This window comes from Callionymus lyra, chromosome 1, assembly GCF_982586985.1.
Source record: "Callionymus lyra chromosome 1, fCalLyr1.hap1.1, whole genome shotgun sequence".
Classification (NCBI taxonomy): domain Eukaryota; kingdom Metazoa; phylum Chordata; class Actinopteri; order Syngnathiformes; family Callionymidae; genus Callionymus; species Callionymus lyra.
Genome location: NC_141818.1, coordinates 12,688,405 through 12,712,328, shown reverse-complemented (window position 1 = coordinate 12,712,328; position 23,924 = coordinate 12,688,405). Strand labels below are relative to the sequence as shown.

The 23,924-nt window shown below is 37.4% G+C and overlaps 1 protein-coding gene across 1 annotated transcript in view; it reads right to left on the bottom strand.

Annotated features, from left to right (window-relative positions):
- LOC148088097 (DNA repair protein XRCC4-like) overlaps positions 1-23,924 on the bottom strand; it is a 28,210-nt gene that overhangs the window by 522 nt on the left and 3,764 nt on the right. The window contains exons 2-7 of the mRNA XM_087802671.1: positions 22,207-22,367; positions 20,564-20,745; positions 9,227-9,393; positions 8,681-8,821; positions 8,220-8,293; positions 4,375-4,486 (exon numbers count right to left, since the gene is read on the bottom strand). Of these exons, the coding sequence (XP_087658797.1) occupies positions 4,383-4,486; positions 8,220-8,293; positions 8,681-8,821; positions 9,227-9,393; positions 20,564-20,745; positions 22,207-22,345 (807 nt within the window). The 5' untranslated portion in view covers positions 22,346-22,367 and the 3' untranslated portion in view covers positions 4,375-4,382. The remainder of the gene's footprint in view (positions 1-4,374; positions 4,487-8,219; positions 8,294-8,680; positions 8,822-9,226; positions 9,394-20,563; positions 20,746-22,206; positions 22,368-23,924) is intronic.

Genomic DNA, 23,924 nt, shown 5'->3' with positions numbered 1-23,924 from the left:
CGAAAAGACAAGCAAGACATGATGAGTAAGTAGCAAGAGGACAGCTTTGGTTCCCTGGTGGTGACACCCTGTTCTGGGTGTTGTCCTCGGCACGTAACACTCCAGCTCAAACCCAGCCAAAAACCCAGCTCAAGGTCAAGGGAAAAAAAGTAGATTCATTATCAATCCCGACCCTTCAGAGCCTGGTCAACATACAATAAGATCAGCAGTTACTGTATCGTCCAACATGCAGGTTCTGATCCAGGGCCAAGTCTGGCCGAACAAACGGCGGCATCAGACTCGTACCGGGTGCCAAAGAAAACGTGGAAGAGGAGGATCCAAAATAATTACATTTCTCTCGACTCGGGATAAACACAAGTATATGATTTGTGCAGCTAATGTGAGACAGATGCCGCATATTTGTTCTGGTTTCATGAGTCAAGAGAAACCTTTAAGAAGTTGGTTCCGGTTTAGAAAGCGTTTTCAATTTTCTTGAAACCAGAAATATTACGTAAGTGGACAGAAGCTGGAGCGACGGGACGTGTGTGCAGCTGAAACTAAACTGGTCATTGGTTTAGTTGAACCATGATTTACTGGTAATGTAACATCAGGAAGGGAAATACAGGCCGTGATAAAAATAATTTTGCTTTCTTAAACGTGTTACAAACTGAATGTCTCCACAGTGTGTTATTTTAGCGATATTTGCTAATGATTTGTGGAAAAAGACAATTTTTTAGGTTGAAAATAAAATATTGGAGTCCTTTTGTACAATTGATGGTTCAAAGCCTTTATATTTAAAAATCTATCAATGACTCTTACTTACACTAGTTAACTGAACTTGTATTACTTTAAAATATAATTTCCAGCAAATTAATAAAAAAGTAATTTGTAGCACTGTTTTTATTATTATTTCCACAGTTTCATTATATAGCATTGCCAAACTTTAATTAAAAGTTGATTTGGAAAAGTTAAAAAAAAAGCATATCTAAATGAAGTAATCTGTCCGATAAGCCTTTCATTTTAAAACAATCTCTTCCAACAACATTTACTAAGTTAAAGCGCTTTGGGAACAGAAAGGCGCTCTAGAAATAACAATTACTTACTTACTTACTAAGTCAACATCTTCTAATAGCTCATGATCTTTGAGTCCCTTAACTAGAGTAGGTTGGTAGTTCCTTTTTATTGTCTTTAACTATTATTGAGCAGTTAGTTTTGTTACAAAAAAAGACTCATTTAATGAGTCTTTGAGACGCAAATAATTCCAATCAAGGGCAAAAATGTCCCTCATGCCAGATGTTCATAATGTCTGGTATAGACAGAGTTTATTTGAGTAAAAGTGGCCATTAATTTACAATAAATGACTCACAAAATGTTGAAAATTTCAAAGAAAATTTGGTGTCAAAATAATCACAAGAAACAATACGTGGGACACCAGTTTACACGAGAGAAAATCGACATATCAGATTGGACTAGAGCAACTATTTAGATTCAGAAATGTATAATGAATAAAAAACAAGAAAAGAAAAAGTAAATGTTAGTAAGTAAGTAAGTAAGTAATTTGTATTTGTATGCTTTTCCAGACCAGGGTCACAAAGCGCTTAAACAATCAAAACAATATTCAATAAAGTATATACTTTAAAGGGCAAGATAAAACTGATAACACAACAGGAGTTCCAGAAAATCATGATTATTTTCTTATTAATTATCATTAAAATAATAATTTTCTTTAATCTTAAAATTAAACTAAAAGTTGTTATGTGTTTTTCACAAAAATAAGTTCAATATTATAAACTAAAATGTAGTAAACTAAATATATATATTTATTCAAAGTAGAACATGTACAGAGAAAATAAATGTCAGTTAAGTATTTCAAGAGTAATTTATAGAACCGTGCATGCGTTTTGTGGAGACGGCAGCCATTTGGACGGAACCGGCAGGTAATTGCTTGAGAAATTAGCACCAGCATCATAAAAAATAAACGAGTTGACAGAAATCCAGAGTTGGACGCGAGAATGCTGGGAAGTGCGTCTGAGCGGCACAGACTCTGCGCCTGCATGCGAGAGCGCCGCAGTAAAAACCGCGGCTGATGACAGAATAATGAGTTGACATTTGTTAATGGGACAATTGGATCAAGGAAGGGGGTGATTTTGATAGACCACGCTGGTTTCTCTGACCGCGGGGATTAGTCAACAATGACTCCAAAGAAGAATAAATGTTAAAAAAAAAAGGAAAAAGAAAATCATGTTTCACATCAAATTAAGATGAATATAGTTTTGGACAACAAGTAGTAGCTAAATCTTAGAGAGAAGCTCAGCTGAGATTTGTATTTGAAAAATGACAAAAGAAAAGAAAATATGTTGCTTTTCTTTTCTTTTCACTTAACAACACAAGATGTACTTTTGTTCGCATTAGTTCATCCTTGTCATGCTTCTTATTATTATCTCTTTAAATGAGGGGTAACCTTTTTAAACCACATTCTACTGGATTTTAAATTATTCACACATCTAACACAAAGAAATAAATGAATTCCCTAGTAAGCTCAATCCAACCAGCTTCTCGAGAACGGTTTCTTGCTATCGTTATAGCATCAACTTCTGATTTATCTTTTCAAAACATTCTGTTTTAAAAAACAAGAGTGATCATGACTAAAAAAAAAAAATCTGTGGTCAAGAACTTTGTTATCTAGTGATGAAGCTTCATGAATAACTATTATGAGTTATTATACTGTTTATAGTTATAAACTGTTTCAAGGGTCCGAGACAATGTGTTGAAAGAATGCATTTAAATGATTAGAATTTTGGATGATCCGTCCTCCGCAAACATGTTTCTGTTGAATATAAAATCTAAATGAGTGTTGACTGATTTATGACATGTCAATTGGTGCTTTTCAACACAGTTTCACTGTTCACCTCATTTTTTACACGACACAAAGACAAACAACAGACAAAACCCTTTTCATTCCAGGTCGCTCGATCAAACTTCCAAAAATATCATGGCCACGGAAAAACTGACATACTGTACTCCTTTTTATTTTCTTTTTTATGCACTGATGGCTCTTTAATCACGTAATTCTCAGACTAATCAGTGGCTCGTAGTCGGTTGACGTCACCTTTTTAAGCCCCGGCTCGGCTCGCTCGGAACTAAAGTGGAGCAGGTACCAAAATGAGAATCTGCTTCGAAGTACCGAGCTGGTGGAAACGCAACACAAACTAGGTACAGTTGAGTTGAGCTATTCATGATCAGACTCCTCCTTACATCACTGATCTGATCCAGCCTTACACCCCAGCTCGGGCTCTGAGGTCTGTGGATCAGAATCTACTTATGGTTCCACACACACGGCTCAGGACCAGAGGAGAGAAATCTTTTCAGGCTGTTGCTCCTAAGCTTTGGAACGATCTTCCTCTCTCTTTGCGCTTGATAGAGTCTACTGACTCCTTTAAGAAATACCTTAAGACGTTTCTATTTGTTCAGGCTTTTCCTTGAATTTCTCGAACTCCTGTGTTGTTCTCAGTATTATCTTGATCTTTAAAGTATGTACTTTTTTGAGTATTGTTTTGATTGTCTAAGCGCTTTGTGACCCTGGTCTCGAACAGCGCTATATAAATAAATATTACTTACTTACTTACTTACTTACTTACTATGATGAGGCTAATGCTAACAAGCAGATCAGTTTCCATATAAGTGAAGAAATGCGAGCCGTTGCATCTGTGCTGGCCGATTCATCTTATCCTCATCTGTGAATGTATAAGATGTATAATTCTGAATTTGTTATTCTATTTTAATCTTTATATCCTTTTCTTGTGCATTTCCTTTGATCCATGTTCTTTATATTTGCACTTTGTCATCCCTTGCACTTTGTTCTTCCTATTTCCCGAAGGAGATCTCCAGAGTTATTTATAAATTCCATCTTATCTAATAAGCCTGTTCTCACTCCCAAAAGATCCCGATCTTTTATAAAACATGTTTGAGAAAACAAGAGACAACTGACAGCAGTATATGAAGCCATCTTTTCACTGCTTCACTGTTTAGAAGTAACATGCTATAAGGGAATATTTCAGCATGAAAAATCAGCAAAAACAAACTTTAGAACTGAAGCAACGGTTTACAAAGGCAACTCAAAAAGATGTTGTCCACACAGCGACAAAAGAACGATTATGGGAACAGAATGAATGTTACTCACATGTTTGATGAGTACATGAAACAAATATGAATTATTCTTTTTCATTCAGAATAAAAACATTATTTCAACTTTCTAATAAGATCATGGTTGAATATCATGTCATGGAGATTTCAAAGAACATTTCAGATAAAATTCTGGTTCAGAAACAAATGAAATATCAAGTTTTAAACATTTGTTTCAGTGTCTGTATTTTTAAAGTCAATTTCCGTACTAACCTGCTACTTCAGTCATCAAAAGATGGATCCGTGTCTTGGGTGTCACATTGTTGGCTCTCCTGTCCATCATCAGAAGGCTCCATCGTGATGCCGTAGCAAGTCATATCCCGGCCTGAGTTAGAAAGAATTTCATTTACTTACATTTTATAGCAATCCATTATGGAATGAAGGAAAAATGCTGCAGGTATTTAAAAAAAAAAAGGCTCTTTTTCTTTAAATGCATCAATAAATATTTGTTGTGTTTTTGCTTTGAATGTTAGAAATAGAAGAAGTGGGTTAAAGTCATGGATGCTTTGGACAAGTATAGAGGGAATATAGCGATATATTGGATAAAGAGGTTTATGGACATGACGAAGGCATACAAGTAGAGGATGCTAACTTGCTGTTAAAACCCATGAGGGTCAAGCAGAAAGAAAAACAAGTCTCTAAATAAAACAATTACTGATAAAGAAGTGAAATGATTTGTATTTAGGCAGAGAAAAACACTCACTTGTGTCTTTTAATGTTATATTGTAATCAAGGATGTTTGATCGACTCCATTTTTGTCAAGGCAGAACCATCTACTCTCAAGCCCTTTCATACTTGATTGAGTCACTTTACACCGAATGACACTCAAGCTGGCTGTTGTGTACTTTAACTAAAAGTACATTCATGTTTGGCTATGATGAAATAAAATGTGTTTTTTATCATCATTTTGAACGGGAGGGAAGGAGACCAAATTGTTCTCCGGCTTGTGTGACTAAGGAGACGTCTGTGGTGATGTGTGCAAATATCAAAGAGCATTGTGGGAGTTTGCATGGGCTTAAATGAGTCTGTGTATAATGTAGGGGACTTTTTGAAGCATGGGAACGGAAACGAGGGAAGAAAGAAAGGGGAATATCTGCCAACCCGGCTACGATTTGACCACGTGAATGGACACAGTGGAAAGGATGCTTGAGTATTGAATATAAATTCAAAATCGATGTGTGGCTGAAATGATCTAAAACCCCCTGTTGTCTTCCAAAGAGCCTCCTTGTGGAATCACACAACTTAAGTTTAAACAAGAACACACTTGTGTTTGTACACATCGACACACACTGGTTTACCCTTAAACACCGCTACTAGCATATTTGAGATCCTCAGATGTGTTAGCTTAACAGGCGATCTCAGTTGACCCGAGATGGGCTGATAGTGAGATGAGGATTCTTATTAAACAACACGGATGATGGAACTGAAGACATTTGGAGTAGGATTGAGCTACACAAAACAATAAAATCATCATCATTTATTCACGATCAAAAAGAAGTTGATCCCGAATCGTTTCGTTTCTTTGACATTCCCTGTCAATCACCTTAATCCTCAATCCCCCTAGAGCGAGCGATCTGCTTCCCATGTTGTCACGCTGGGATGCCATACCTGGAGGGAACAGGTCAAAGAGAGAGTTTCTTTCCTTTGTGTGGATTTCTACTCTGTAATTACTCTTTCTTATCTCGCATTATAGAAACACACCCTCGGGCTAAGAAGGTTAACCGAGGCCAAGAACGTCCAGGAGAAAATGTTTGGTGCTTGACTCTGGTCGTTACAATAAACTGATTTAAAAAAAGTTTTGTTTAAGGCATAAGAGAAAAACAAGAGGGCGCTAGTTTAGTCACAAAACCTTGTCGTGTGAATGTTTTATTCATCTTGCTGATGGGTTTCATTTGCTGCCGGGGCAACCAAACACGAAACCTTCGGATTAGAACAAACGCTAGAAAACTTTAATGGCCGACAACACGACTTGTTTTTTGCGTCACAGTCATAACAGCCAGTGGAGAAACGCCCATTTGGAAATTGTCTGAGCGTCTAAAGACACTGACACACGTCCCCTCGTGCAACCATGACGGTGAAACCACACCCAAGTAGTAAAGCTTCAGGAGCGACAAAATCATCAAGGGGGATAGAAAAAAAACATCAGATAACAAGTTTTGAAAAGACGCCAGTCAAAAAAATCATTTCAAATAACGTCAGTCCAGAGTGGAAAAGGGAGCCTTGTGCGCGGACATTAACAATGTAAAAGAGAGAAAATTAGAGCCGCGGAAATCAGAACCAGATGAAGGCGTAACAGTGTCAACCGTATCAGCTGCTCCCGGGGTGTCAACTCTGGATGTGAGGGACCCAAAGGGTTTTCCCAGCAGACGCCATTGCTGAGGTACGAGGAGGTCTGACTCAGCAGTCGTGACGTGGAGCCGGGTCGGCGTGATACAGGAAGGGAAGACCACCTCACGGCGAGGCGTGCTGAAGCAATCACAGCAGCTCTGTTAGGGTATGACTCACTTCAAGTCTTTCCCAGAAAGCCAGTACCCGGGGGTATATTCTCCGCTTAAGTTTGCGCACAAACCCCCCCTTGCTCACATAATCAATAGCGATCAACTGTCAGCTTTACTGGACAATAAACCGGGCTCGTAGAAAACTCCAAAGCCCAAAAGTGCGTTGATTTGCTTAGTCAGATTGTGACCTATGAAGTCAGACCGACCGACTCTCCGTACAAGTCCAACCTTCCAGACCAAAGACTGTGGCGTGATTAATTTCCAGCGAGCAAGACAACAACTGTGTAATTCTTTTTGGCTGAAATGATCAAAATCTAAACAATGAGATTACAGTTTAGTGAACCGTCCATGATTCCGTGATTCTTGTCAACATCATTCGTCCTCCACTCAGCAGGTTTGGAACCGATGCTTGCGCTTTTCTGTATAGACAATATTTCTCCGGAGTGTTCTTGGATCTTTCTGGATGCCAGCGAACCCAGAACACTTCATCAGGGACGTTGCTAGCCACCTTAACTTTCAGGGGTTGAAGGATGCTCCGTGGTAAAGGTTTTGCCAACTACGTAAAAAAGAAAATGTGTGGCATACAAAAGATATATTCAAAATGAAACAGAAAAGGTCAACTAATGTGTCGATTTCGGCGTCTCTTGAAGGTTTGTCACCGCGCGGCATTCATTCTGGAAGTCACCACCTCCGAGGGACTCATTGCATAAACAAAGCGGGGCGTGATTACAGCTGGCTGGAGGAGGAGTGAAGACATTATTACGTCAAAATGGACTCTCGTAACCTCTCGTTCGCCCAGATTTAAGACGGGGGAGAACTTTATAAAGTAATAAGTTCAAAACATGGTCGTGATGAGGGACTTACTGCATCTTGGAGAGGAAGACTTCAACATTTGAGTCAGGAAAGTTGGGTTTTTCACATTAGTTGTAAAAGACAAGAAAAACAAATGGACTCTCCTTCAGTACCAACACAATATAAAACCACACATGCAACCAGGGCTCATGTGATGCATGCTGGGATACTCCAAACACGAATAGATTCAATTTTGATTGACAAATGAAACCTTAAATGACGCGACATGTGTTGCATTTGTGGGAACCGTAACAGATTTTAGTGTTAGGAAAAAGTATTTTAATTATATTGTTGAGTTACAGTTAATCCTTTTTTAATAAAATGGGTTAAATGGGCTTAATTATTTTTAACTTTTTGGAGTTTATAGGGTAATGGGGAGTAAATGTATTCAGTTATTGTGCTCCTGTATATGAAGTCTGCATTGCATTAATGGGTCGACTTCCTTAAATAAATAATAATAAAAATTTGTTCAGGCTTTTCCTTGATTTTCTGGAACTCCTGTTGTGTTATTAGTTTTATCTTGACCTTTAAAGTATATACTTAATTGAATATTGTTTTGATTGTTTAAGCGCTTTGTGACCCTGGTCTGGAAAAGCGCTATAAAAATAAAAATTACTTACTTACTTAAAGATGGAAATTAAACATCAATGGTTACCATTGATAGAAATAACAGATACACAACCACACAGTAAATAATCAAAAACAAACCTGCAGTGATGACGGTCGGTTCCTGGGACGGATGAACGCTTTGGTCCGATCCTTTGTTCAGTTCTTGACTTGGTCTTGAGTGAACAATAGACGTTTGTTAACATGAGCAGATTGTAAGTGACAGTTAAATCAAACCATTTGTTTTATATTCATCTGCCATAGTATTCAATTCAATATTGCTGCCACACATCCGAGGACACTGACATTCTTTCTTGCTTGTTTGGCTTTCACCACGTTACTTTTACAATGTATAGGAAAGAGGAGCATAAAAGCTGAGACATTATGAGCAAACGGCGCCGCAGAAGGCGAACACAAAACCAGCTCATAAAAGCGGAAGACGTCGAGTATTTCTCGCGAAACAATGAGGTGTGACACACGTCGATCCAACGGCCCTACGACCCTTTCGTGCGTAATGTTTGACACCTTCAGGTTGTCGAAGCCATGAATCACATTTTCTTTACCTGCGTTTCTTTTCGCTCTCGAGCTGGTCGAGTTCGTCCCTCAGGCTTCGGAGCTTCGCTTTCTTCTCCTTCATCACCATGACAAAACAAGAGTACAACTTCCTCTCTTTCTGCTCCTTCGCCTGGACCAGCTGATCGAAGCTAGAGGAGAAGGATCACAGTGTTGCACAATAAAAACCCTGCTTCACTCGCACTATTGAAAAAGAAACAACAAGGTTTGGGGGTTGTGTACGGAACAATATACAAATAAAGATTATGTGAAGGTTGTTAATGATAATCTTAGCCCGAAACTCTGGGCGTTACCCTGACAAGCTCCGAGTTGGGTGGCGAATGGTGATGTCACTGTGTGGTCGCTGTGCAAATAAACAGCTGGTCGTGGGAATTAAAAAGCAATAGCAGTGAGCGAGACTCTCAAAATAGTGGCATGAATGCATTTATAGGCTGGAAATAGAAATAAACAATAATTGCATTAATAATCTGGAACCTAACTTTGAGTGCATGGGTCGATGAAAACGACAGAAATGAAAATTCTGAAGCTGATCTTACTCGCTTCGTATTCGCTTGTGAGTCCGTTTCAGCTCACGGTTCTCCTCCAGCAGCGAAGCGTTTTCTGTGGCCAGGAGAGCCGTCTGCTTCATGGACTGACCAATCATTTCACGGGTCATCAGGACCGGGTCCGGGGCTGGATGGAGATCCGCTGAACCCACCCGGACCTAAACTCAATTTTTAGAAGAGACTTGTGTCAGATGAGAATTCAGTTGTTCCACAATAGTAGTTATAACAACTGTTTTTTCTACTACAAAGTTTCGGTTGAAAATGATGTGCATTGACGTTGTGTTTATGCTAGTAAAAGGAGAGGATCAACGAAAACAATGATAATGAAGTTAAAAAAAAAGAGCAAGGGTGGAGGTAGAAATTCAGTCCAAGGAGATTCTTTTTGCTGTATCAGCATTTGGATGTTTAAAGTGATAGCCCACCCAGAATTCAAACTTCACTCATTTTCTACTCACTCTCATGTTTACTAAGGGTTGGGATTATTCTCGGAGTAATGTGTTCTTTTTTAGAATTATAGACAAAAATGTATGCAAGTAAGTAAATAATAGTTACTTGTAAAGCGCTTTTCTAGACCAGGGTCACAAAGCACTTGAACACTAAAATGCAACACACAGTTTAAAATGCATACAAATTTAAAAAAATCAAAAAGGGCTATAAACATAAAACAAACACAGAGGGAGAAGAAGATTGTTCCAAAGCCTAAGGAAATGTGAGTTATTCTACTAGAATTCTCAGAATTTTCGCTGAAGAGTTTTGTTTTAACTGCAGTATATATATATATACAGTATATATATATATATATATTTTGGACTCTCTCGTAACCTCTCGTTTTTGTTACGAACAGAGCTCAGGTTCACCTTTGTCCAAAAGATACATTTAAAAACATCCAAATATTACAATGATCATCTGTAACGTCCATCTTGCACAACTTTATTTTAAGCTTGTATGCAGCGGAAGCTGCTAGGCTGGCAGCAATCTTGGGCACTGACACTTTCAATGTGTTTCAATGAGGAAACAAACAAATATATATAATGATTTGTTTGTGTTCTTTTTAAATACTGAAGTTGAGGCATCAATATAACATGTACATTATAGACTATCATGGAGGTATTTGGATGTTTTTAAGTTTGTTTTTTGGACTGAGATTAAAATGAACATCATTTTTTGTCTACAAACTCTAAAAAGGAGAGGATGACTCTGAATATAACCCTTATTCGACATGAGGGTGAGTAGAAAATGGGTAAAGTTGAATTTTGGGTAAACTAACCATTTAACACACATATATAGAATGTGCAAGAACACTGCATATCACCAACAAGGAGCTCATCAAATGAAAGAAAATAAACAACCTAAATAATTACAGAATTTTTTTGGCTTATTGAAAAATATTTTCCAGACCAATAATAATAATATATTTCAATATATTTGTGTAGCATGCACCTTAACAACTTCACCACCAGGTGGTTGGATCAGTTGCATTCCTAACTACAACAACTTGTTGAATGGCCAAAAACAGCTGTTGTTACCATTGTCCATTCACCTCAGTGATCCAGTTGTATATATGTTATAGTTTTCCGTTTTGTGAGTTTGGCTGCTTGAGAACTAGTGGTTAAAAGTCGTACAATTAAATTAAATAACTTCACAACCTTCATAAATCCAGGTGGGGCTATAGAGCAACATCAAAATCTAAGCATTTCTAAGATAGCATATTCCTACGTTACCCTGAAAATGTATTGAAAAATCTAAATACTAAATGAAAAAAGCTAAATATACTTTTTTTATTATGCTATGATTACTCTGAACTAATTAATATTAAGACTAATGTTCAATTTAGACTCTAATCTCTTGTTAAAGGATTGCAAAGTTATGAACTTAAATATATTAAATTCATTTTATTGATGACTAATCATCTAAATATATATCATTATTTTTTTAAATGTGTGTTAAGGAATACTATTTATATCTATCTTCATATCTTATATATAAATAAAAGCCTAAATAATGTATTTATTGCAAAAAACGATGTTGTTATGTAAAGACAAAATTAATTTAACGTACAAAACGTTGATCAAAAGTTTGTGCACATTTCAGCAAAAAAGCTGATGCTATTTTCCAAGGCAAACAGAAATCCATCGCAAGTAAGTTTGAGTCAACAAATACACCCAAGTGTCATCCCAAAATGTTGAGCAATCATTGGATGAAATGAGCAGTTGTGTCACGATATGTTTGAAGACTGTGTTTGTCTGTCTGGAAAAGAAGTGACTAACCTGTGAACCATCTTCTTATTCTGTGTGTGTTCTTTCAATGCACAGGAACTATCTGCAGCTCCTTGTCAATCATAGACATTATTTATTTTCACTAGAAACTAACTGACCAACAGCTCATCGAAACAGTCATACGTGCACGTTTCGTTGTAGACCTCCGAGCACTAACACACAGACGTGTCGCTGACGGTGCGATGAGAAACCAGAAGGCGATGGGGCGTTAAATCTTAAGTGGGCTGCTGCAAGGTCACAGACCCACTGTAATAAAGCCATCATCTTCAAAAGCGCTCATAAAATACTTGTCATTTTTGTCCGGAGCCGCTGCTGTCCCAGCAGGCCACACAGCTGTTCGGGGCCGAGACTCGTGAAGATGCAACTTGGTGTGGAAATCCAGTTCTCTAGACTCCCACAATTAGAAAGAGTTTGTCATAACCGCGGCTATACGAAGGGGATAATCATGGGTCGGGATGCAGCATTGTTTAGTAAGACAAAATAATGGTAAGTTAATGCAACTTCTAAATAGTTTATAACATTAATATTTTAAAAAGCCAGATGGAAAGTAGACAAATCCTCTCTTTGGGTTTTCGTCTGGCTACATTGAAGAAACATGTTTTAATCCACAGGCGTCAAACTCCATCACAGGAGAAGCCAGAGTTCTGTTGGCAGAGTTATACTACGCAATTGAAGCATCAGTGTACTTTACAAATTGCTTCTGTAGTTTTCTTGGAGGCTAAATGAAGCGCACTTATCTCCATGTTTGGTATCAAAATATAACACCACAACATGGACTCATTGCTCTCTCGTTTCATATTAAATTAACTTCCTCCGCGTTATTTTTCTCCCGTTTTTGCTTGTTTAAGTGAACACTGAAACATGGAGCCAAGATGGCGGGACTTTCTTATCAAGAGTTCAACGAGGATTGTGGAGAACCTTTTTTTCTGTGTGTGTCAATATACAACAATATTCATAACAAGTATTATGACAAGACAGTGGAATTCAGCCGGTAAGTCTTGTGTTTAAGTAACATGTGGTGTTGATTCCTTTTAAGCCTTTAATTTCCATTTACTCGTCTACGGGAATTTTATCATATCTGGGAAAAGTTTAGGAGAGTCATTTCAAAATGATAATGTGTCTCAGGGACTGCATACAAATGTTGTACTTTTTTATGGTTTTAATTCCATTTAACTTTAATTATACAACACTTATGAATTGAGATTTTATGAGTTAACATTATTATCTTGTTGTAAGTAAGTAATATCTGTAGAGCGATTCTGGACCACGGCCACAAAGTGCTTAAGCATTCAAAACAAAACTAAAAGAAATAGATGCTTAAAAAGTCAAGACACCACTGAGACAAACACAGGAGTCTCAGACAATCAAGTAAAATCCTGCACGAATAAAAGTGTCTTAAGATGTTTCTTGAAGGAATCAGTAGATCCATCAAACACAAAGAGAGAGGAAGATCGTTCCAAAGCTTAGGAGCAACAGCCTGGAAGGATTTCTCTCCTCTGGTCCTGAACCGTGTTCAGGAACCATCAGTAGATTCTGATCCACAGACCTCAGAGCCCGAGCTGGGGTGTAAGGCTGGATCAGATCACTGATGTAAGGAGGAGCCTGACCATGAATAGATCTGAAAGTAAGAACCAGAATTTTAAATTTGATCCTGAAAGAAACTGGCAGCCAGTGAAAGAGATTTAAGGATCGGATAAATGTGAGTTCTTCTACTAGAGCCGGATAGAATTCTTGCTGCAGAGTTCTGTATTATGGTTTTAATAAAGTTTGACTGTAATTATACAACATCTATGAATTGAGATTTTATACATTATTATCTTGTTGTAGCATCTGAAATTCTTTATAATTGGGAATTTAACATGGATTGTTGGAAGTTGAATATTTTGGGGATCAAAGCAAGGATTTGCATTTAATTTTAAAAATGTGTATAAAAAGCCATTATTGGTTGGATTGTGACGCTTTCTTATTCAATACTTTTGGTACATCTTGCTTAAATGTGTACCAAAAAAAAACATCTTTAATTTACATGCATATTGGAGTAACATAAATAGTGTTCTAAGGGAGGGTTTAATTGGTCTAAAGGCTTCTGGCACCAATGTAATCATAGTTTGCCAAAAGACAAATGAGTCTAGAACCATTTGAACCTTATCCAATATAAATAAACCACACATACAAAATATAACATAAAATAAACTTGAAGGAACAATAAAGAGTCATGAATATGTAGTAACGTACTGAGCCGAGTGTACACTGGTTTTTCCGACATCACAGAGTTCAAATGAGCGTATTACAAAGCCAGAGACAATCTTCCCGGTCTATTGAGCAGACGAGACACTGAGATGGCTGGAGGGAGCATTTCTGAAGGTGAAGGAGGTCAAAGAGGGGAAAATAGAATCCAGATATATAGATGGTCTTGGAAGGAAAGAGGCCCGGTGTGAGTGATTAATGGAGAGTCAAGTTGACTCGTATCTGCTGACACCTGACACATTATTCAGTCGAACAACAGCAAACAAGTTAAGAATAAATTAGCAGAGACTCTTTCAACCTTCTATGCAAGATTCTTATCTATTTAGACTTCACCTTGAAAAATGTTGGTTGCATCTATACACTCTTTCGCTTACCTGACGTTATTAACTTGGTTTGGAGGCTTCATTACTTGATGTTATTGCATCTTATTTACTCTGATCCTCATATATTAAACAATCAGATAGTGGTAAAGTATCCAACTTCAATGTCTGTATGTTGTTTTTCTCTCTTCTTAAATAACTTTATATAATCTATTCAGACTTCACCTTGAAAATTGTTGGTTGCATCTATACACTCTTTAGCTTTCCTGATGATAGTAACTTGGTCTGGAGGCTAAATTACTTTATCTTTCTGCATCTTATTTATTATTATTAATCTATCAGAATGTGGTAAAGGATCCAACTCTAATGTTTGTATGTTGTTTTTCTCTCGTCTTAAATAACTTTAAATGGAAAATTCCAACAACAAGTGTAAGCTCGTATCATATCTCGATCATTGACAAATTGAAATGTTAGTTCAATTGTCTTTTCCACTTCGTTGAAAAAAAAAGAAAGTATTTAACAAAAAGTCCATCTGATAGGATGGGAGTCTTACAACAGAGACCACCCTGGATCAAAAGAGGATGAAACTCCTTAAGAGTTCTCATAAAAGTTGAAGGCGACGTGAGGATGTCAGAGTGATTCAGAGCAGATTCTTTGCATGGATTCTACTGTAAATCTCAGAACTTCACCGAGAGCTTAATGAGATGCCAGTCGCTTCTAAAGTATGATGTGCTGCCGGTGACAGGCACTAATCTTGGGAGCTGTAAATCCTGCGCTTTAGTCGTGATCACAAATTAAGACTGCTTTTTAAAAAAAATACTGTACATTTACTGAAGTGGGCGAGTTTGTACCGTTTTGTTGCTCTGACCACAGCTTCAACTGTCTAAGCTTTATTTTCTGTAGTAAATCAGATGCTAATATTAAGGCCAGTGACTGAGAAATGCTCTTATGCTGCTTAAATTACAAGGATACAGATTTTAAAAGCGCTTAAATGAATGCCAGCTCAAAACATTTAAATCAGACTACAACATCCTATTTTATTTTGCTTTGAGAAAAGGTTATTCACCGAGCAAGCCATCAGATTTAACATCTTTGATTATAGTATTCCAAAGAAGACCCTTTGCTGTTCACACGAGAGCTCCATATAACCGAGAGTTTATATTTCCTTTAATGGATGCCCTTAAAAAGAAAAAAAGGCTTCGCTACTAAACAAGGTATAAATCTAACAAAAAAAATAACAGGTTTTAAACACATACAAAGTGTTTATTCTTAAAGCTGATTTGGGTTTGTTTGGAAATAAGAAACGTCACCATGGAGATTTTTCTATTTATTCTTGAGACAAACAAGTTAAAAGGTCGCAGCTTTCCTGGAGGACGTCACCGTGTGGGAAGTCGGTGATCCTAAACCACCTTTACCAGGCTAGCTAGGGATTTATTAAGGTCTGATTCATAATATACTTTTGAATTAAAAGTTGTAGAGTAAGAGATATACTGTGTACAGTATTAGGGCACATAAACCCTTGGTTGTTATAAAGGAGGGTTTTGTCAGTTCACAAAAGTCCACTTAAAATAGGAAGTCCAAAGGCAAGAAATAAATAAATAAAGCAGGCAAAATGTGTTTTCTAAACCATTACAAACTCATCAATAAACTATTTGAAATATTTGCCTTAATCAGAGGTGATCGGAGGCCCCGGGGCCGACCTAGGATCTACCTCACGCCGCATTCATTTTCTAGGGAAGATGTGGGGATTCCCATGTTGGATCCAGGTAAAGTCAAAACAGAGGTTTTAAGAAGACATACACACTTTTAACCATTTTCCTTCTGGGAAGAAGCAGCGCAACAACCGGGTCTGGACAAGACAGAAGAGTCCTCCTGCTCTGTTCATACCATATATTGTATTGTTACATCCTTCAAGAGGTTTAATGAATACTGTAAGTTTTTTTTGTTGTCATTAACTTTTTTCATTGTCCATTACTGCTATACATGGTTATTTATATAGAAGTCTTCACAGTGATTCAGGCACAGAATCCGCTTCATTCCTACTGAATGGAATGGCAAATACAAAATCTGTGAATCACGGTTGAGTGTGTGGTCTGATTGTTTGTTTGTTTGGTGTGTCTCCAAACAGAGAGGCAGACCAGAAGGTCAAGCCTGTGGAGAAGAGGACGACTGGGGTGGAGGATAAGGCCACCAGAACACAGTGGCATTGAAAGCCATATCATAATACGAGGTGGGTCAAGACACAGAGCTGGACGCGGACACAAATAACATCGGCAGATGTCTGGGCTGGACAGATGTCTGTGTGTGACGGCAACAGCCCTTTGTAAGATGATAAAATGTGGCCTCAGTCTGATGCTCCAAGACGGTCTTGAAGAAGAACATCAGCTCTGGTGGGTTTTCAGTGGAAATGTATTTTCCCCATCAGCCACCGTACAGAGGCGTGAGGCAGATAACCAGCAGGAAATGTAGGGCGGCAGTTGCCAGCCTGTCTTTGTAGATAGTTTCCCACAATGATCATCGAACGCCGAGCCTAAATTTAGACACGGAACTCCTTTAAATTCTATCAGAGTTTGTTGTGTTTTTGAAGAAGAAAGCAAATACAATGAATACAGGTGAAAAATACAAAGTCACTTCAATCATTTCAAATCCAATTCACTTGTATTTTTATACAAGTTTTCCAGTTTTCTTATAATAATAATTTACCTTCAGAGCAGGAAAACACCCCTAAGACACACTGTATTCAAATTAAAATCCAAATGATGATGTCTTTGATTCAATCTTGATCTTGTGAAAAAGTGAAAAAAATGTTTGGGATAAATCACCATGACAATGGATATGTTGTACTTCTTTATATGACAAATATGAACAAAAGTCTGACCGACTTCATATAAATATGATTAAATAAGACGTACAATAATTATATAACCAATAAAAATAATATCTTATTAAAACATAGAATATAAAAATAATATAAAAAATGTAATATCTCCTGGTGAAGGTATGTTAAGAAAAAAGATAAAATATAATAATAATAAATAAACCTCAATTATGTTTTTACTACTTAAAATAAAATAAAAATCAGTTTTTGAAATAGCTTGTTGATATAGTTTTTGTAGGAAATTGTTAATAAAAAAAAACCAAAAAACGTCAAGGAAGAGTAGTAGGAGTGGTAGAGTTGTCAATTACTAGCAATGAAAATAGTTCATTACCAGTCATTAATGTTATAACGAATGTGATATTGCAGCTAAAAATTCCAATAAGGGATAAAACACCAGGGCACACATGTGAGAAAACATACAACACTGTTGCACAGAAGCTCAAGTAATTAAATGTGAATTAGACAAAGACAAATGAAAGTGTGTAGCTTAAACCCCAGTTTTACCATAAACGTTTTATTTGACAATCAAAATACGACGTGTGATCAACCCTGTGACTTCTGTGGCTTCATTAGAGTCGACTTCAAATCTCAAAATCGAGTGCATGACGTGCCGTATTACTGCAGCGGTAGATTTGTGCTGACTTCTCAACACGACATGTGCGATGTGTAAAAAAGAAAAACCATGACGGTGTTCCTCATTAAACACAATAGAGGGAAATGGAAGAACAAAGCGAGACCACCAAGTCGTAAACGTGGCTCATTAGCCATTTTTGTAGAGTAAGAGTATGGTAAATTTGATATAAAAACGTGTATTTATTCATCTATATTAATGCTCTATATCTTTAGTAGATCCATCTACACTATCTTTTTTTCTTTTACATCACAGATTGGTATTTAAAAAGGCATTGAAAAAAACCTAATGTGCAACTAAGCGTTGTTAAACACCTGCTTAGTAGCTGTTTAATGACACCTTTATTACCTTCAATGGTTGCACCTTTGGGCTCATATTCATAAACCATCACTGTCAGGGCGAGTTCACCACCTGTTTTGTCTGGACGGAGCTTTCCTTCATTCCTAGAGGAAACTTGTCTAACTTTTGGTCATTTCTGGAACCCTGAAATTACCGGGCTGGGAAAAAAAAAAGAATTTGCCACCTTTAACCTCTGACTCGGCGCGGAGAGGAGGCAAATGCAGGTGTTTAACTACCGTGGCGGCTCGGAGGTAATGCTCAAGAACCTGCTGGACCATCGGGTCCGGGGGCTCACGCACATGCAGGCTGCACGTGGGGATGATTAGGTTTTGGACGCTCAAAAAGGGGGTTTTTAAGAAGCACAGTCAGTACCAATTACACCCCACGATTAGATGATAGAATGATGAATGTTGCTGCGGAGGAAAACGTCAGTATTTCCAAGAAGGAACAGAGGATTTACAATCTGACATGAACAACACTAGGAGGACTTCCTAAAACAACAGTCCCCGCAAGTCCGGACACAGTCATAGGAACTCTCGGGCCAAGGGGACCTGGCTGGAGAAAGAAACGGCCTTTACCAGCGGCCGTTTCGCAATCTTCAATTCGAACAGTTGTGTCTATAAATCAAGAGTTTTATTGTCACTGCACTCCCAGGACCTGAGGTGACCCGTTTCCTGGAGGCGACACCTCCGAAATCCACTAAACTATCACTTTTCAAGCATTGTTTTTTTAAGTGGGTCTTAAATGTCGGGATGATCTGACGCATGAAATAAAAGATTGATTTTTATTTCATTATTAATAACTACAGACATTCACAAGCGTTTCACAAGCTGCAGCCAATAAAGCACAATTGTTTGACTGTTTCTATCTGATGCAGCGGACTGAATGATTTCAATCTGTGCCGGGGTCCAGCGAGGCCTGGAGGCAGCCAGGCTTTTCTAATTCTGCAATGATCTAGAGACTATAAACTTATCTAGTTAACAACCCCTAGTAAAAATAAAAAAAAAAGAGACTTCCTTTCTCTTTGGCCTTGTTGTTGCATGCATTTCTCCTCAGGGGGTGATGATAAGATGAAGAATTTAAAGGGGAGTTTGTTTAACCCAGTATTTTATGTTAATTTAAAGATCGAGATCTAGATTCAAAGCGAACATCTTTGTTTCTCACACAGACTTCCCTCACTTGAACTTAACTTCCCATTTTATCATCCAAAAGCATGTTTCCTGTGCATCGCCTCGATTAGAAGAAAAGGGCCAAACCACAAACCGACCAATCACGGCAAATGTAATAGCCTAAGAAACGCATGGCTGTGATGTGGAAAATATCGAAAAAAAGAACTTGAGTATAACTTGAGAAGGGACTTTCATGTATATATGTCATGTTTTTGAATACATTTACATTTTTAAAAAGCTGCAAGGCTTTTGAAAAATATTGTAAGAGACAGATGTGGGAAACAGTGAAGTCCAAACTCTCGCATCGAATTTTTCATTTTCTTTCCAGTTTACAACTTTAGATATTTGAGAAGGAAAACATTTACAAGCAAACTATGAGCATTTGTCTAGCTTTCCAAAATAAAAAAATGTGTCAAGAATGTATTTTAAATTAATTAATTAAAATCTAAATCTAGTTTAAATGTTTTGAATTATGCAATGTATATTTGAATGTCATTGTAAAGTAAATCCTTTACTACATAGCATTGTCCACAAACATATTAATAATTTAAAAAAAGTTTTTAGTGAAAGGGTTTTTCTTAACCCATGTGTTATCGCTGGGTCAAGGTGACCCGAAGACCCGGAAACAAATTTGTTGGAGGCATCCCTTGAGCCACTGGGTCACCAGAGACCACACAATATATACATATTTATATACATTAATTATTGTATGCAATATTTATAATGTTATTTATTTATTCTGTTAATACTATATTGCACAATTTATTACTTATTAATATTTACATTTATACTTTTTATATATACATCTCTCTGCTGTGTTTTTAACGGTTGCCAAGCAATGATATTTCGTCGCCAGTTCCACTGCTGTGTTTTCTGTGCAATGACAATAAAAAAAGTCATAAGTCTAAAAAAAGGGTTAAACACAAATATGCATCATGATTAGTTTTTTCTGATTACACTGAAAAAGACAGTGTTTTTTTCAGGGACATAACAGACCTTAATAAGTTCCCTCATGCTAGAGAACTAGCTACCTTGTTGGAGAATGGAGCTGCTTACCACCTCTATATGATAACATCCATTAAACATCAACGGCCCCTTTATTGCAAGAGGTCATGTAAAAACTAACAAATGTATTTTGTATTCCTTTTCATTACTAGTCTTTAAATATGACAATAAATAGCTTTTGTTTTTTTGAGCATTTTTGTGCCTGAAAATGATTAAAGTGAACATTTTAAACATATTTAAAAAGAAACATTTTAGTTTTTATTTGATTTATTAGATTTTACTTTATAGTTTTATATTGATTCAATTTGACAAGTGATTTTACTTTTTTCTCCTTTATTTTTGCTTGACGGCCCCACACAACAGCCACTGTACACACCCTGAAATAGTGGTTCATCATTCGTCTCAGTGCTGTACATACATTTAAAAAGGATTGACTTGAAAATTTCACAATAACTTTGCTCACCTCGACGCCATCACAGAGTTTGTGATAGGAGAGTCGAGAATGATCTGCAGACAGCTGGAAAGAATACGTCTCTTTGTCATCTCCTGGACCGTCTCCTGTGAGCGCCCGCTTCAGGTCCTTCAGATAGACCTCCTCGGTGACCCCCAGGTTCTCAGCCTCAGTCGTCACCTCGTCTTCTGAAACTACAACAAGAAGAAGTCGGAATGTTTTAATTCCCTTTTTGCGTCACACGCTGGTCACTGAAAGAGCCGAAATGGTAAACACAAATTAGGCTGTGATGTTTTGGGGGGGGGGGGGGGGCGAGCGTGAAAAGCTGATCGAGAGGGAAGAATGCAGCGGAGCTGATGGGAATGTCATCAGCTGTTGCACAGCTGCTCACATGAGCGTTGAGGGTCCCAATTAACACATCAAACGCACAGAGCCAGAAGCCTGAACATAGCTGTCACAAACCCATCTCTGCCTGTCAACTCTGCAGATGGAGCAACGGAAAACTGGGGAGCACTTATGATCCAGATGTCTTTCCAGGAGAAGAACCCTTAAGTGCAGAACAGGCATTGCCCCGTACAAAGACGAGCGTTGTCGACTTTAATCCGATTCAGACACCTGTAAGCTGCAGGAGAGATGACTGGAAACAAGGTCACCGCTGTCCCTCTGGTTAACAGTTACAATATCATCCAATCTGACTCAGACAGGTGCTGGAAAAAAAACTTGAAGCAATACCTTCTTCAGAACTTAAACATCTATACATTCTATGGCTACAAATGTTTTTGTTTGTTTAATGTTTGACAATCTGACACCAAACAACTTGAAGACTTTTTAGGTTTGTGTTCATTATTAACCACAACTATGTTGTTTTTTTATACCTTCATAAATGGAACTGGTTTGTATTATAGTGCTACAAAAAATAATAAACATTCAAACGAGACACACATTGTAAACTTTAGAAGTCCCTTTCATTGGATAAATTACTGGACTTCACCAAACAACAACTATATACAGATTGCCAGGGATTGTTTTGATTTAATCGCAGAAAAAAAAGGGCTTTTTTTCAAAATGTTGTATTTAATTTCAGTTAAATTTTAAATAAATAAACAATAAACAACATGTTTTCTCTTTATTCCATGGTAAAATAAAATGGAAAAACTAGCTTAGCAACACTTATCTCTCTGTGTCCCGCTACCTCTCAGTGAACTCAGCCATTCGTATTTGTTTTTTTTGTTTTTACCGTTGTCATCAATACTAGGGGTGTAAGAAAAATATCAATACACTTATTAGAAAGATTTTTTTCATGATACCATATCAATATTCAACAGTATTGTAACTTCTTTTTTTTATTACTTAACATGAAAATAATTTGTTGATTTCATTTCTATTTATTCTTGTGTGAAATAAAAATATAGATCCTCTGTTTGAATTCAGTAAGTGGATGTAACAGAATTGTGCGTTTGACAGTTTTCCTGCAATTAAATGATTTTAAGGAAACACAATATATGGTTGTGCATACAGTATGATGTCCCTGTATTGTGATACTTATTTACATATAATACACAAACCTTATCCATGGCGACTAACTCTTGATGGACGTGCATGAAAAAGAGCTTGTAGGGCAGATTTAAAATCCAGTGGACGACATAAACCTTTACCTTCACCAATCCACGCAGACCTTCCATCAGTGAGCGCGAGTGTGAATCCTGAGGTCAGGTCTAGAGTCCAGTCAACTCGCAGGAAAAAGGTGGCCTGGGGCTCAGAGGTCAGAGAAATCTTCCGCACCGTGCCACTCATTGATGCAGGATCAGCCGCAGATCTGCAGAAAAAAACACAGAAACTTTAAAACCCTCTGACATTTTTCATTGTCTTCCACTTTTTGTGTTTCTTAATTTGATCTTTAAAATAATGCTTCTTTGTCCGTCCCCCAGTTGCAGGCTGGTGGGAATCCTTCTGTTGCATCAATGCGCCTCATTGTTTCACTTCTCGGGCTTGGGTAATAAAAGTCTCCGTGTGGGTCTTTGACAGGGTCAGCTGAGTCAGTGGAACCATATGAAGATTAACAGGTTCTCGCTGGTTTCTGTTTGGTAGCATGGGGCTCCTCACCACCAGCAGAGTAATTACATGCTGTTGTCTTTTATTCTTGATGTGGGTCTAAATATTGTTGCCTCCGAGCCTGTTTTTACTGCTTGGAAACACCCCAAGGAGAATGGATTACGCACACAATTATATCATCCATCACTTCTTGCAACATTTTCATTTGTACATCAGCAGAATCCACCAATAACAAGGTACACGTTTGAAGATGTAATGGCCTCTTAATGATACACGTAGCTTGTAGATATCAGCTAGATTATTGGGTATTACGATGAAGAAAGAGCTTTGAATTGAAGAATCAAGAAACAGAAATAAAGAGATAAGAAGCATGTCGATTTACAGATCTTTTATTTGTAAGGTATGAACTTGTTTATCTTTACACTGATAAGAGACAAGTGTAGATCCAAATTAAACAAGAGGAGGTATAAACCGTTGGTTCGTAGTACAAGTACTAAAACAGCAAATAAAAAACACAAAATCCCAAATTTGATCTAGAACTGCTTCTTCAGGTAACAAAACACTAATCTATAGCAAGTGGTAGAACAGTTGTGAAACAATATGGAACTAGCTGAAATGCCTGTTGTTACCAGGGTAAGTCAGGTATATTGGTTTGCTTAGTTAAGGGTCTAAAGAAAATGGGGAAGAAGTCACGTAAATAGAAATATACATTTACATATACATATATATATATATATATATATATATATATATATATGGGTAAGGGCTGTGTGGTATACGTAGTATATGCAGTATACCGACCGATATAGATTTGCCTTTTTAACATCCGACTGATCGATCAATCAACAAATTTCTTTTCACTTTATTCACTATTGTCGCCAGACATATTTTTCCAGTAGAGTGAGGCATCTCACTTCTTTACAATCTCTGCTGAAAATCGCATGTGCACAATCGTGTTTCTGCCTAGCGGTAGAGTATATATGTAGCCGTTTCCCATACAGAAACGCTTTGAAAGAGTTTGACATTTTGGGAGTATTTCACTTGGGAAATGGTGGATGAAAGGATGACAAGCAAGGTTTTCACGTCTGTGATGTACAAACATTTAAAGAGAAAATCCGACTGCTGTGTAACGTTTAGGAGTTTTACTACAAGAGTATGAGAGTATGAAAAAACAAATCGGCTTGAATGTATTTCTAAAAGCGTATTTGGGATTTGATAAAGATGTTTATCTTAATGCCTTACAGTATTTTAAACAAATGCATGAAACAGAGTCAAGACGATGGATACCTTTCTGCACAATACGTTGTTGGTTGGGTTTTGT